At 38.9% G+C, this 15,453-nt stretch overlaps 1 protein-coding gene across 1 annotated transcript; it reads left to right on the top strand.

The window, feature by feature from the left end:
- The first annotated feature begins 517 nt into the window (after nucleotides 1-517).
- LOC144693146 (glia maturation factor beta-like) lies at nucleotides 518-13,971 on the top strand. The gene is made up of 7 exons (XM_078562634.1): nucleotides 518-670; nucleotides 1,014-1,110; nucleotides 5,181-5,230; nucleotides 5,626-5,677; nucleotides 7,224-7,304; nucleotides 8,637-8,710; nucleotides 12,963-13,971. The coding sequence occupies exons 1-7, from the start codon at nucleotides 668-670 to the stop codon at nucleotides 13,032-13,034; spliced, it is 429 nt and encodes a 142-aa protein (XP_078418760.1). The 5' UTR covers nucleotides 518-667; the 3' UTR covers nucleotides 13,035-13,971.
- Nucleotides 13,972-15,453: the final 1,482 nt, after the last annotated feature.

Genomic DNA, 15,453 nt, shown 5'->3' with positions numbered 1-15,453 from the left:
CAAGAAAGCCATACGCACCCCAACCCCCCACCAACCAATTACCTGCGCTTAGGGCTCATTGGTCGGAGTCTCCTAGAACAATCACGTGACCCCTGCTAGGCAGTAGGAAAGGCTATATCTTCAATTACTACAATAACCTTATTCCAGTGTTCCAATGCCTCCCTCATAATAATTGCGAGCATTTCACAAACCTCTTTCCCAGTCTCTTTCAATGCTCTTATTTTTAAATGCAACCTCAAGAATCATTAAATTTTAAAGCACAGGAGACCAATCTGCCCTTTGTGTCTGTGCTGAAGCCATCCATTCAGCCCCATTACCACACACTTTACACACACACACACCTTTGAAAAAGAAAGAAAATCTTAAAGCTGTTCTGGGTTTTTAATTCCACGGCTGTTTCTGTCAGGTACTCTCTGTATTCCAACAGTATTCCTACTCCTTATGTGAAACCAGCTCAAGGTGAGCGGGATTCTGGGAGCCGCCTCCCTGAGGAAGCTCAGGTCCCTGCGGATGCTCCCTCCCAAGCTCCGGAGCTCTTCCCGATGATGTCACTTAAAGGAGGAACGACGGGTCCAGGTGCTGATTGGTTCTCGACCGAATCACGAGACTGGAAAGAGCTGAAGGGAAAACAGGAGCCGGGTTTGGAAAGTGGGGAAAACCGTTCGGAATGGTAAGTAGTTGAGTTGGAGCGGGGCCAGTGTGTGTGTGTGCGCGCGTTGTCCGAGTGCCGCAGTGTCAGCGATGTCGGCGAGGGGGCGGCGGCTCCAGGGCTGTCCAGACATGTCCCAGGAAAACGGGCAGCGAGAGCCGGCACGGCCTAAAATTCCTCATTTTTTTTCCGCTTGCTTGAATTCTGTCGGCGATAGACTATTAACCCAGCCAATGAATTACCCGTCACTTGATTAAAATAACAAATAACATTAACTCAGGGGCGTTTGAAAAATGTCCTGCTCTGTTTGTTTTGTAATGGCCTGTGTGTGTTTCCTCCCCTCCGCTTGTGCCGTTCTTTCCAGAGCTGCCCAGTGAGTTTGTGCGGTGTCGACGAACAGCTGATGGAAAAGCTTAAAAAATTTCGCTTTCGCAAAGAAACCACGAATGCTGCTCTGATAAGTGAGTGAAACAATCTTACACGGCGAACTAATTCTTCCAGTGTCAGAATCTGCTTATTTCAGGGTTAACGAGCCCCGCCCGTTTAAAACACCCGCAGAAGGAGGGAGGATGGCGCTGGCGGCCAGATTTTGCTGTGAGCGTGTGAATGATCGCCACTTGCCATTTATTGGACTTGCACTTGCTTATATTCTTTGCGCAGTAAGTTGCAGTTAACCGAACACTCGCTGTGCCATCTACAGGGGAATTTGGGAGGTGTGTGAACAAGCAAAGCCAGGCAACTGTGTAGTCCCTCAATCAAACACATTGAAGAAGGATCATTGAGCAGTACAAGAGTCTAAAACACTAAGTGTCGGAATAGTGAAATCAACATAAGGTATAGTAAGTGAATTAGAAGGAAAGGAAATATTGCATTTAGAACGAGAGGCAAGAGACAGAAAGAAAAAGTAAAAACTACACTTTTCAAAAAGTCTCTCATTAAACGTGGAAGGAATACAACTCCACACTTGGCAGAGAGAGAGGTTGTTCGGCAATAATTAAGACATACAGTGTCATTAAAAGCATACTTGGGTTTTGACTGCTTCAGTCTCTTTTTGTGGTAAATTTAGTCTGTATCTACAACTCTAGTACAAGAACTACAACCGTTCAGAGCTTGAATGGGGAGCCAGATGGTGTTTTTGCACCATCTCGAATGACACACCTGGGATAGCAACTTATGGAATTTTGTGCTTAATTGTGCACTTGCTGAGATTTGCTGTTTGATTTGTGCACGTATAACAGTGAATGCTCTTAAACTCACCTTTGCCATCACTGCAAAGTATGGCCCATTTGTTTTTTGGTGCATAGAATTTGAATTAATAATCTAAAGTTTTATTTTCTTCCTGTTTTAACTACCTAAAAACAAGATAAATCTTTCTGTCCGATTATGTAATTCATGGAAAACAGTCATCCATATCTCCATTAGGTTCAGTGCATACAATCAGAAAATCACAAATTGCAAACATGCTTCTAAAAGGCTGGATTATTTTGTGGCATACAGGCCTTTTGAAATCTTGTTAGTGAAGCTATAATTCTCTGAAGTCCTTAACTTGAAATATAACCTTGTAAGTTCAAGGAATGGTTTGAGTTATTTTATTGCCATTATTATGACTTGGTTTGTCTCAGCTGTCTCAAATCCATAGCTAAATGGCAAATGAGCTTGTTTGATTTTGTTTCAATTAAAGTTAATGGTCAAGTAAAGTCAATCAAAAAAATAAAATGTTTGTGAATTTCTGTTTAATATGATAGCGCTATTGTTAAAACAGCAGTTTAAATATGCTGATACAAGCCATGCATCAGGCTCTACAGGATTCTAAATTTATATCTGCACCAAAAGGTAAGTGTAATATTCTCCTCAAAATCATTGGTAATTTAAACCTAACCTGCCTGGTTCAAAATATGATCAGCTTGGATGCCTAATTGTACTTTCTAATGAAGTCAAAAGTAGAGACAGGCTGCATGTAAAAAGGGCAGCCTGTCTGATCACATCACTTTCCCACTTGATGCTGTAAAAAAAAAAATCACCTCCATATAATTTACACAATTCAGACTACTCTGCCTGTGGAAGTTTCCACAATTCTTCAGTTGGAATTTTGTCCTAATCCTGTTGCCCTACCCTTTCCTTGCATCTTTTACATCTGTCAAATGCTTACGCTGTTCTCTTTTAAAAATCATAGCACCTGCGTCCATAGTCACATGTAGTATGTCATACAATGTTTTAATTTGTATGGTGGTAAATAAATCTTCTAACTTCCTCTTTATTTTTTTTGTGGTTATCCTAAGTATATGCCAGTTGTCACATTGTCCCACTGGTTGGCAAAAACCTTTTAATAACTCTTTAAACCTTTTCATAATTTCACAAAAAATTGATTCTCCACCCTTAAGCTTTCTGTCTCAGTGAAATAAACCTTTTCCAACTCATAATGTCCTTTCAATAAAGAGTTCTTTAGTGTTGTACGGCCTAATCAACATTTTGCACAAATTTAACTTCGCCTCTGTTTGTGTTCAACATTTTTTTTATATAAAACCAGAATTATACGTTTTTTAATAACTCTTCTGACTGCAATTTCACCCACCTTTTTAAAGACCCATAAATCTACATGACTAAGTTCCTCTGTTGCTCCACTCTTAAGAATCTTACTATTTGGATGTGCTTCCACTTTCTTTCTCAAAATGTATTACTTCACATTGCATTGCATTACACCTTAAGGGAAGAACAAAAAAAAATTACACTTGTCTACCCACTCATTTTATTTGACATGCCCCTAATTTGGTAATGGCAAACTTTTGTATCATCCCACTTGTGCCTATGCCCAAATTATTTTCTATACATGGAAAACAGAAGTCACAGTATTGATCCATAAGGCACACAACTACCAATTCATGTCGATTTGAAAAATGTTAATTATATAATTTTAATTATTATAAATATAAAATTATATTCCCTTTTAAAGCCATGTGCCTCAATCTTCACAACCATATTCGACCTGCCCTGTAGACACCCCAACTGTCTATCTTTGGTTAGTGTGTGTTTTTGTCATTCAAATAATTTTCCATTTTGTTTCTTTCGCAAGCAATGGTATAACATTTGGTACTCAGTTCTTTGGCTCGCTTCCTTTATCTCAAGATTTTGAGAAATGATAGCAAATACCTTTGCCACCTTGTTGCCAACCACTCCCAGTATTCTTTGATGTGTCCTGCCTTGGTTAGGGAATTTTCCTCCTTTCAGTAGCATGAGCCCCAGCAACAATTCTAAAGACGCACTACATCAAATTATGAAATGGTATATCACCAAAAAATGCTAAACTATCTTCAAGGTCACTAATTAGTTTACTGTGGCTAGTCCAGTGTCCTGCATATGAAAGGCTATAGTCTAGTCTGTTCCCATAACAATTGGGGAAAGTGAAACAATAAGCTTAATTGCATCCATATACAAAAATAAAGAACATTGAGTAATTTGTGCAATGATTGTCTATTCAGAGGCAGCTCCAGGACCATTTATTAAGAAAGTAAAAAGGAATGTTGAGACGATGCAAACATGGTGTTGGATGTACTATCTAAAAGATCTGAGTAATGTTGATGGGCTGTACTCGGGAGGATTTCTTGAATGAAGGATTATATATTGAGTTCTCTAATTCTAGCCGCTTGTGCATTCCCAATTATAATTGCTCCATGCCTTCTGTTGCCTAGGCCCCAAGGTGTGGAATTCACACCTCAGACCCCACCCCCCACCCCCTTTAAGACACTCCTTAAAACATACTACTTTGACCAAGTTTTTGGTCATCCAGCCTAATATCTCCTTATGTGGCTCGGTGTTGTACTTTGTTTTCCAAAGTTCCTGTGAAGTGCTGTGGGACATCTCATTACGTTCAATGCGCTGTAGAAATATAAGCTGAATTGTGTGTTTTTCTTCAAATGGACATGCTTTAGGAGGGGGTGAACTTGGGTATAATTTTTTTCTCAAGGGTTTACATTTAACAAACCTTAGTAAATGTGAACAGCGAAATATGTCAGGTTGTTTTCACATCTTGCTTTTTAATTATATACTGACAAGGGGCAAAACTTTCTATTTCTGTACCTCAGTAGATCTTGGGGGACTAAAGCTAATAAGATAAACAGAGGTTTAAACTTGGGATAAATGAACATTTGTAATATGCAAATAAGAACACAATCCTATGACAGAAGAAATTAGGCTTAAAAAAGAACTGGCATTTATTCTGCACACTAAAGTAGATTTATTTTGTACACTGCTGTGAAATAAACACTCATTTTTGTATCCAAAGTAACATGATGGGCCGAAGGGCCTCTTTCCATGCTGTAAAACACTTGATTTTGTGACTCTGCTTTTCCATCGCTTATCACGAGACTGCAAACTAATTTGGAGTACTCCTAATGGAAGAGTAGTTGAAGTTAAACTGGTAGTTTATAGTATGGTATTTTGTTTTGATTTCCCATACCTTTCTTGCTTAATCAGTTTAACAGGCACGTGGACTTATACTTTGAGAAAACACTTAACTTATTGCTTTTTGTCATAGTGAAGATTGATCAGGAGCAACATATGGTGATTCTGGACGAAGAGTATGAGGTTAGTTGCTTATTAATTTAAACATTTTTAGCCAGGTGGTTCTTTTTTTAAAAAAAAAACATTTACAATATGTTTAATATTTTAACTTCGGGGATAAAAAACTGATTATAATGTAGGTGTTTTATTGGCTCCACAGCATGTGTGGTCCATTAGGCAGGATTGCATTCTCATATGAATCTGACTTAAGATAAGCCAAATGAAGATAAACACTCTGACCAAGTTTCCGGCTGAGCTTGTACAGCCATATATTAAGGTGGAAGAAGACAAGGGTTCTGTATAACTGAGAGCAAGGAAAATTGTAAAATCTGTGTTTACAAGCTGTCAAAATTGCTGCATATTATAGTCAACCAACATATTGCTGGTGAAGTAACTTTTGCTGTTTGCCTGTCATTTAGAATATTTCCCCAGAAGAACTCAAGAATGAACTACCTGAGCATCAACCCAGATATCCTTTTTTTGCTTTCCAGTTTTGAGAAATCTTATTTATCCAGATGACTTTTCCAGTTCATTTTTACACAAAATAACAATTGGTATTCTATGTTTTGAATGTTTGAAGTATGAAATTTATGTAATGGAAAATGGGGTTGAATTTGAAGCAGACTTCCTCACTCTCTATGTTTGGTAATCAAATGCTATTTTAAGCCACTTTAAGTGGATTATAATTGATTATTTGATGGTTATTTATTCTGTCAGTAATTTCATATGCAAAGTGGCACTAAATATTTTGACCAAACCACATCGAACTATAGACAGACTTCTGATAGCCAGGCTTTGTGTATCACAATTGGAACAAAATGCTTTATTGTTTGACCAGAGCAGTGTCTAAATAGATGTGAGTTTTGTAAATCTTCCAATATTTTTCCTGAATCAGTGGATGATGCTGGGTTTTTTTTTGGGGTTGGGGTGGAGGTTGCAGTGGGGTACCCACCAGCTTCAAGCCAGAGTGAATGAACAAGGACAGTAAGCGTCAGTAGGCTACTCTGCCATAGAGTTTGGAAGTGACTTATCAGGGTCAGTTGCAAACTTGCTTGCCTGATAACCATATGTTCTCTTTCCAGTAAGAGTCACAAAATACCAACTAGGAATGCCTTTCATGATTTTTTTTTAACCCCCTCTCTATCCTTAACTCTGAGATTCGTTACTTTAGCATTGACCAGGGATTAACTTTGGGGCTTTGTCAGTCTATGAAATGTGGCACCACACCAAGTAATCAAGAGCATATTTATAGAATTTTATGCTAACTAGCCTCTAAGCATCCAATTAAACATAGACCTTGTGGTAGCTCAGGAAGCTTATATTGACATAGTTCTTTAACCAAAGAATGCAAAAGACCACATTAATTAAATTGAATGGAGAATCAGCAATTAAAGGAATTGCTGCATCACTTTAAAAAAAAGAATTACGCATGTATAAAATGGAAGGTTTTCCATACCCATCTATTTTCTGTGCTATTAGCTGAGTGCTGGACGGCATTCTTGGCATTGCAATTGGTTTCCAATGCCTCCAGGCCAGGGATCCCACTACTTATTATCCTTGAACCTCTGCTGTACCTGTGTGATTGAAGCATCAGTGACGATTTCTATTGTTTTGTTTTAATTGTTTTGCTATATATTGAGATGGGCTGGAAATTGCTAGCTAATCCATTTTGTGAAAAACATGCAGCAGCATAACTGGTTGAAATTGCAAATGTTTCAATAGTTGCTTTCTTTCAAGTTCTTTGATTTGTATTTCAATGAATTAGTATGGCTAAGTTGCTTATTTGAACTAGTGGAAATTGTATGAAACTTTTCTTTCTTTGGATTGATTTAGTGTTAGCCACACATTTAATGTGTGATGCACTATAAGCAAGTGCTTTTTCTAATTCTCATTCCAAGATAAATAAAGGTATGGAAAGCCATTTGATCCATTTTAAAATAGAAAGGGCAGACTCCCTAACTCAAATGATATGTTTTTCCTTCAAACGGAAGTGTATTTTTTTTAACTATAGCCACATTTGTAGTCTACAGCTACAGATATAAACATACTGATGGAAGGATCTCCTATCCACTATGCTTTATATTCTTTAGTCCTTGTGGTAAGTTGTCAATTTCTAAAGTTTTCAATTTACTTTCATGTCAACAGATCACTTGTGTGCACAATCTTTGGGTTTCCTGCCTGTTCAAACTTTATTGAACACTCTTCTGTTTTTTCTTGTAGATGGCTTATTTTAATTTTGGAAGATTGATTTATTAAGATATATTTTTGGATAGGTCTAGATGTTGCTTTGGAAGATTGTTTTCTGTGATAGCAGTAGGCCCTGAAGTCGGTTGTGCCTTGACCATTTACAAGGTCTGTTAAGATCATAAATCTCCAATTTAAAACCAAAGCTACTATCTTGTCCCGTGTTTCTATGTCTATCGCAAAAAATATTTAAATTTTTGAATAATTCTGAATACAAGCTAGTAATTTTCAATGTAAAAGCATTTCAGTGAGGTTAGTATTCTAACTTTGTGGAGGATGAAAAGACTGCCACAACTGCTGTATATGTGTATACAAGTAAAATCACATGCCATTGACATCAAAGTCATAGCAATTATCCTAGTGTAGGCAACTCTTGTGCTGCACTAGCTATTGCTTCTCAAATTGCTTGCTTGAAATTGTTTTATTTTTCATGAGGTATGAGCATCACTGGCAAGTCCAGCATTTGCCCATCCCAACTGCCCTTTGAGAAGTGAAAGCATTCCAGGTTTTTAACCTAGTAACAGTGAAGGAATGGCTGTACAGTTCCAAGTTAGGGGTGTGGTTTAGAGATGAACTTGCAGGTGGTGGTCTTATGTGTCTGCTGCCCTTCTCCTTCTAGGTAGTAGAGGTCGCAGGTTTGGAAGGTGTAGTCGAAGGAGCCTTGCGTTGTAATTGAACAAAAAACATAAATGGAGTGCTCGTCTTCCTATATACAGTTTTTGCTCCTCCTTCCCTGTATGAAAGACGTCAAAATTGGATTGGAAATACTGCGACATGGGAATGGGTCCTGCATCCTAATACACTGGGATAACCTGTTAAGACTGTAATGCACTGTGCTAATTGTCAAACCCTTTCTAACTAGTAAGAAATTAATGTAAGTCAACAGTTCTTATGGTCATTTCTTACAAATGGAATAATCCAGTGCTTTTCTTCCACAAACAGAAAATATTTGTTTTCTTTTAATGAGGATTGACCTCTTGTTCTTGTAATGACTAGCTGCTGTAGCAAAACTCTCTTAATTGAAATTTGAGAGAATAGTAAGATTATTCCATTGCTGAACTGAAATATTGTAAGCACTTGGTGATTTGAATATAGAAATAGAGTTAATCATATTTATTTTGCAATTTATTCTGATTTTAAAATCAGTTTGTAGTTTGTAATGGCTTTCTGTGGCTTTTGATTTTAGGTTGCAAGCCTGAACAGCAGATGATTTATGCTGGTAGCAAAATTGGGTTGGTGGACATAGCAGAGTTTACCAAGGTGAGAATTTATCATTTGTTTTTAACAGAGCCTTTGTATGCAGCTCTCACTTTATAAGCCAATAACTAAAATCTGCCTTTTTTTTTGTATTGGTTTCCACATTAAAGAGAATATTTGGTTGGTGCGGGAACAATTGGGTGAAGATTAAAACAATTCCTCTTTGCTGAAGGAACTAATTTCAGTCCATCATTACCACACTGTGCCTTTGCTAGCAGAATTCATACCTTCATTGAAGTATTATAAGAAAGGGGAGGCTGATTGCAAGTTGTTTGCATCACTTTATCTGCCAGCCTGTATGTTGTAGAATTTCTACTGTTGTGTTTTATCTTCCAAAGCTCTTTGAGTTGCAGTGTGGAATTTAGTGCCTGTAATTTCCTTCAGTCTGGTGTCCCCTCACCCACACAGGTTACTACTTGTTTCTTGCATCTTCATACCATTATTATTTTTTGCTCATTCTGTTGCTGCTATCTGCTGTGTAACTCCCTAACCAGGTCTTTGTAATCTTTCTCTGATTTTAAAGCCTCATTAAACCTTTGTCTTTAACCATGTCTTTGTCATCCACCTGTTTCCCCTCCTTTTCAGCATCCACTATTTTCTCCTGTATATAATGTTACTTGCCACTTGTCATCCCAAGCCTGGACATTGTCCAGGTCTTGCTCCATTTGGACACTGCTTCAGTATCTGAGGAGTCATGAATGGTGTTGAACATTGTACAATCATCAACGAACATCCCCACTCCTGGGCCAATTGCCACCCGTCAGTCAACTCTTGGTCATTGGTAAAAGGGATGATGAAAGGGACCATCAACAGCACCAACAAGCGGTGCTTTCTTAGCAATAACCTCACTGATGCTCAGTTTGGGTTCTGTCAGGGCCATTCAGTGCCCTGACCACATTACAGCCTTGGTTCAAATATGGACTAAAGAGCTGAACTCCAGAGGTGAGGTGAGAGTGACTGCCCTTGAGTTCAAGGCAGCATTGGATCAAGTGTGGAAGCAACGAGCCCTAGCAAAACTGGAATAGGTGGGAATCGGGGAAAACTCTCAGCTGGTTGGAATAATAGCTAGTAAAAGGAAGATGGTTGTTGGAAGTCAATCATCTCAGTTCCAGGGCATCACTTCAGGAATTCCTCAGGGTGGTGTCCTAGGCCCAGCCATCTTCAGCTGCTTCATCAATGACCTTCCTTTTATCATAAAGTCAGAAGTGGGGTTGTTCGCTGATGATTGCACAGTATTCAGCACCATTCGCAACTCCTCAGATATTGATACAGTCTGTGTCTAAACGCAGCAAGACCTGGACAATATCGTGGCTTGGGCTGATAAGTGGCAAATAACATTCGTGCCACACAGTGCCAGGCAATGACCATCTTCATCAAGAGAATTGAACCATCGCCCCATGACATTCAATGGTATTACCATCATTGAAGCCCCCACTATCAACATCCTGGGGGTTACCATTGACCAGAAACTGAATAGGACTAGCTATATAAATACTGGGGCTACAAAAGCAGATCAGAGGCTTGGAATCCTGTGGCAAATAACTCATCTTCTGACTCCCCAAAACTTGTCCACCATCTACAAGACACAAGTCGGGAGTGTGTTGAAATACTCTCCACTGGCCTGGAGAAGAGTGCAATTCCAAGAATATTCAAGAAGCTTGATACTATCCAGGACAAAGCAGCCACTTGATTGGCACCCCATCCACAAACATTCACTCCCTCCACAATTATGCACAGTGGCAATAGTTCTACCATCTACAAGATGCACTGCAGAAACTCACTAATGCACCTTAGATAGCACCTTCCAAACTCATGACCACTACCAACTAGAATGACAAGGGCAGCAGACACATGGGAACATCACCACCACTTGGAAGTTCCCCTATAAGCCACTTGCCATCCTGGCTTGGAAATATATCGCCGTTCCTTCACTTGCTGGGTCAAGATCCTGGAACTCCCTCCCTAACAGCACAATGGGTGTACTTACACCACATGGACTGCAGCAGTTCAAGAAGGCAGCTCACCACCACCTTCTACAGGGCAATTAGGGATGGGCAATAAATGTTGGCCTAGCCAGCAAAACCCACATCCTGTGAATGAATTAATTTTTTTTTTTTAAAAAGGACTTTAAAATGTCTGCCCCTGCCAATAAGTGAGGAACTGTGTGGAAGTGCAAACTTCTTTTTCTACAACCTGACTCATTTGTCAGGTTTGAACAGTTGTCAGAGAATGGGTTAAACTATGTCACTCTCTTAAACTGTAATCTTTGCCTTCCAGTGACTCAGCAGGTAAATGTACTCTGTAGTGTGGCAGAGGTGTATTATAGATCCTAGATTCGGTCCATTGGCTGAGATCAGCTAGGGAAGCGGTGGGGTTAGTGGACCTGACTTTTGCTTCAGTGGGCTTGGAAATAGAGAACAATTCTATAGTGATCTATTTTTGTAATTCTTTACACATTACTTAATTTGGTCAAGGAGGGCTAATCCTTGGGGAACTAGTGTATTTATATTTGGTGATTCCTTGAGTCTGCAAACTAGAGAACAGAAGCAATGGTGATAGTTTAAGTTCTCAAATCACTACACTATTGTCTTCCTTTGGAAACAAAACTGCTTTTATATTTTATGTTCAATTTGCTTTACCGTAGGATCTTGGAATACTGAAAATCATTTTAATGAACTCCTTGGCAATTTGCACAGACTCTTGACTCCTACAACTTTATTTAGGAAATCACTCCTAGTTTTCATCATCTATTCTTGTAAGCACTTTTCAGTGGGTTAGAAGAGGAAGAGATAAATAGACCATTGTCTGAGACAAGTTGGGCTTAGGCTTAAAGGATGAATTATGGCAGAAGTGCTACAGCTGATCATGGTGTGGAGGCTGCTGTGTCAAAGTGGAAGCAGAACAACTGCAAAGTAGGAGGGTATGGTACAGTTACCTCAAAGTGTGCTGAGAAAGCAAGCTCAATATAGTAGTGTGATTTACACAACAAGAGAAGGGATATGTCTCTGAGTGTTCTGTCCTAGAGGATTTCAAACAGACATCCAGATTTCACAGCCTGTTCAGGATGGCTGGATAGATGGAAAATATGCCTTGATTGGGCAGCTGTTATCTAACTTCAGCACTGAATTCTGTAAGGAAAAAATACGAAAGAAAATTAAGAACCGGTTTTCGGAATGAGTCTAACATTTGTGCATTCTGGGTAGGGCGTTGTCAAATATGTTGAGCAATAAGCTGGTGCATATGTAGATGTGGTACAGCAAGGACCATCGCCACACCACCCACTCCTATGTAACAGCACACAAGTTAACTGTTAGTGGTCTTAGGAAACATGTCAGGCGCCTCATTCTCAAGAAACTCAAATTCAACTCTGTTTTGGTCAGCCTGGTCTAATTCTTGGATAATTGTCAAGTTGGTCAAAATGGACATTGAATATCTTTATCTATCACTAGTGCTTGTTTTGTTGCAATTCATAGAATAGATCTGAGATGCAAATACCAGCTGCTGTTCACTGGAAATGGAAGCAAACTGATGGTAGAAACTGAAAACAGTGAGAGTGAGGAATCGACATAGGACAGCATGCCTATTGGTACTTTTTGCACTTGTTGGGCTAACATCAAATAGCATCAGTGTGATTAATTCAACGATGCAAACAATTCCTGGGCAGGGGTAGATGAATGCTGAAGAGTATATTCGCCTCTAAACAGCTGTTGAAACTGTTGCTCAGGTATGATTGGAAGATAGTGGTATGAGTCAGTGAGCTTGGATACAATCTGCTTTGCCCAAGCTTCTAAATGGCTTCATAACAATCGTTAAATATGTGAAACAATTTCTTAAATAGAGGCATTGCCCAGTATTTTGCACTCTTATGAGCTTGAACAGTTAGCAGCAACTTATGTTCCAGTGGAGGTTGTTTGATAGTAATTAGGGCTCTGATTGGTCTGCCTTCTCTTCCCCTCATTCTCCTGCTTCCTCAAAGTCTGGAGACACTGCTGCTGAAGTTTAAAGTATAGTGCAATTTGAGAGCTCCCTTTCTTGAATAGGATTATAATTTTTCATGACCAGCTTTTCATGAATGAAATAATTTAGTCTGTAGCTAAACAGACCAAACTGTTGTCTTTGTTCACTTGTTGAGGGTGTGCTATGCTATTGGGTTACCTCACAAAATAAGAACTTATAAAGAATTCAGACAAATTTGTTGCAGTTCAGAGGTAAAGGAGTCATTGGATTAGTGATTAAGTATGTATTTTTCTTTCAGGTGTTTGAAATTAGGAATACAGAAGACTTTAGCGAAGAATGGCTCTGCAAAAAATTGGGATTTTTCCGTTAGAATGTGCCTGACTTGTGTTTTGTTCTTTATGAATTAATACCATAAGCTTGAATTTTAATATTTACTTCACATAAACTGGAAAATTAAATGATTTTTATACATCGTATTTCAGCTGTAATGGATTTACGTACTGTGAAAATGTTGAATGCCGTTTCTCAAGAAAACTAATTAAGCGCTTCATCATTTTTGGTTTTTTTTTTGCGGTGCCAGAAAAATAAAGACAGCAGGGTCTGCTGGGACATTTTGGATAGAGCAGTCCTTTGACCTTGAATCAAGCACAATTCAAGCAGAGAGCATCAAAATTCTTCCTACTTAGTTAAAGATCATAAATTAATATTTAGCCTTAACCCCCAGTTTGATATTTAACCTTACTTTTCCTTTTGCTCTTGAGTAGGAAAAACAAATTAAATGGTGGATGATTATTCTTGAGTTCAGTATGAGGGGGGTCTTTTGCTTTGGACCTATCCTATACTGGAAGTAATCCAAATTTTTCTGCTGTTGTTCTAAAACTAAAAGAATGCTGTCTTTTTTCCCTGGCATGACTTTGTAAATATCCTATTATTTTTGTCTTGGAAAGGTGTTTTGATTCTTTACTTTTTAAAAAATTTATCAATTTTGCAGGCAAATTCTATATTAGCTGGTTTTCGATGTCTGGCTCTTTTCACAGAGGTGAATGAACATTTGAGAAGCCCAATTTATCTGTATAATAACATCTACATAAAATGGCCAAATGACAATAGCATTGATAATATCTTATTTTTAAATTGGGCTTTATTTTAAAAGGGTACTGTTAAGGAATTTTGTTGGAAAATAAAATGTTCCTTCAGAACACGGGTCTAATTCTGGAAAGTATAATTGAAAATGTGAAGTCTGTTCTGGTTACCTTAGACTAAAATGCATGCTACCAGAAACAAAAATAAACACTTTTGACCTTAAACAGTTTGGTCTCCTTTTTTTGCACCTATGTGAATTATTCATATTGCAAGCCTACAATCCCCTGCTCTTTAAATCCATTTTTTAAAATGATTGATTTTTCATCCTTTAGTAATTTGTGACATTCTGCTTCCTATAAATATTTGTAAAAACTACTCCATAAGAGCATAAGAAATTGAAAGAGGAGTAGATCATTTGGCCCCTCGAGCCTGCTCTGCCATTCAATAAGATCATGGCTGATCTGCTTGTGTTTCAAATTCCACATTCCCATCTACCCCTGATAACTTTTGATCCCCTAGCCTAACAAGAATCTATCCACCTATGCCTTAAGAATATTCAACGACCCTGACCCCACCGCCTTCTGAGGCAGAGTTCCAAAGTCGCACAACCCTCGGGGAAAAAATGTCACCTCATCTCTGTCCTCAAAGGGTGACCTCTAATTTTAAAACAGTGCCCCCCTAGTTCTGGACTCACCCACAAGAGGAAACATGCTTTCCACACCCACCTTGTCAAGGTCATTCAGGAGCTTGTATACCTCAATCAAATCACCCCTCACTCTTCTAAACTCCAGTGGAAACAAACACAACTTTTCAACTATCTAACCTTTCCTCATAAGACAACCCACTCATTCCAGGTATCAATCTAGTAAACCTCTGAACCATCTCCAACACAGTTACATCCTTAAATAAGGTGACCAAAACTGCACACAGCATTCTAGGTGTGGTCTCACCAATGCCCTGTATAAATGAAGCATAACATCTCTTACTTTCAATTCCTCCTGGAATAAAGGATAGCATTCCATTAGCCTTCTTACTTGCTGTACTTGCACACTAACATTTTGTGACTCATGCACGGGAACACCTAAACCCCTCTGCATCTCAGAATTATGCAGCCGTTCTCCAATTAAGTAATACTCTGCTTTTTTGTTCTTCCTGCAAAAGTGAACAACTTCACGTTTTCCCTCATTAAACTCCATTTGCCAGATCTTTGCCCACTCAACATATCTGTATCCATCTGCTGCAACCTCATGTCCTCTTTGCAACATACTTTCCCACCCACCTTGGTGTCATCAGCAAATTTAGCTACCATACCTTCAATCCCCTCACCTAAGTCATTGATGTAAATTGTAAAAAGTTGAGGCCCCTCATTAGCCACCTTTTTACACCCTAGGATTAGCCCATCAGGACCTGGAGTCTTGTCAGCCCGCAGCTCCATCAGTTTGTTCAGTACCGTTTCCCTTGTGATTTTGATTTCACCAGGTTCCTTTCTCCCTTTCGCCTACTGATTGCAGCTGTTACTGGAAAGTTTTTTTGTATCCTCAATAGTGAACACAGAAGCAAAATATTTGTTCATTTCCTCATCTATTATTAACTCACCACTGTCACTCTCTAGAGGACCAACATTCACTTTAAGGTGGCACTTTATCAAATGCCTTCTGGAAATCTAAGTACAGCACACCCACCAGTTCCCCTTTATCCACAGTACA

The sequence above is a fragment of the Cetorhinus maximus genome, chromosome 18 (genome assembly GCF_964194155.1).
Source record: "Cetorhinus maximus chromosome 18, sCetMax3.hap1.1, whole genome shotgun sequence".
Classification (NCBI taxonomy): Eukaryota; Metazoa; Chordata; class Chondrichthyes; order Lamniformes; family Cetorhinidae; genus Cetorhinus; species Cetorhinus maximus.
Note: the sequence above shows the minus strand (reverse complement) of the source record. Positions and strands in the feature narration are given on the sequence as shown.

Excerpts from the sequence above, each read along its gene's own strand:
- LOC144693146 (XM_078562634.1), top strand. Across the intron at positions 5,231-5,625 it reads TTCTGGACGAAGAGTATGAG|AATATTTCCCCAGAAGAACT; the intron begins GTTAGTTGCTTA and ends CCTGTCATTTAG. Across the intron at positions 5,678-7,223 it reads ACCTGAGCATCAACCCAGAT|TTGTAGTCTACAGCTACAGA; the intron begins ATCCTTTTTTTG and ends CTATAGCCACAT.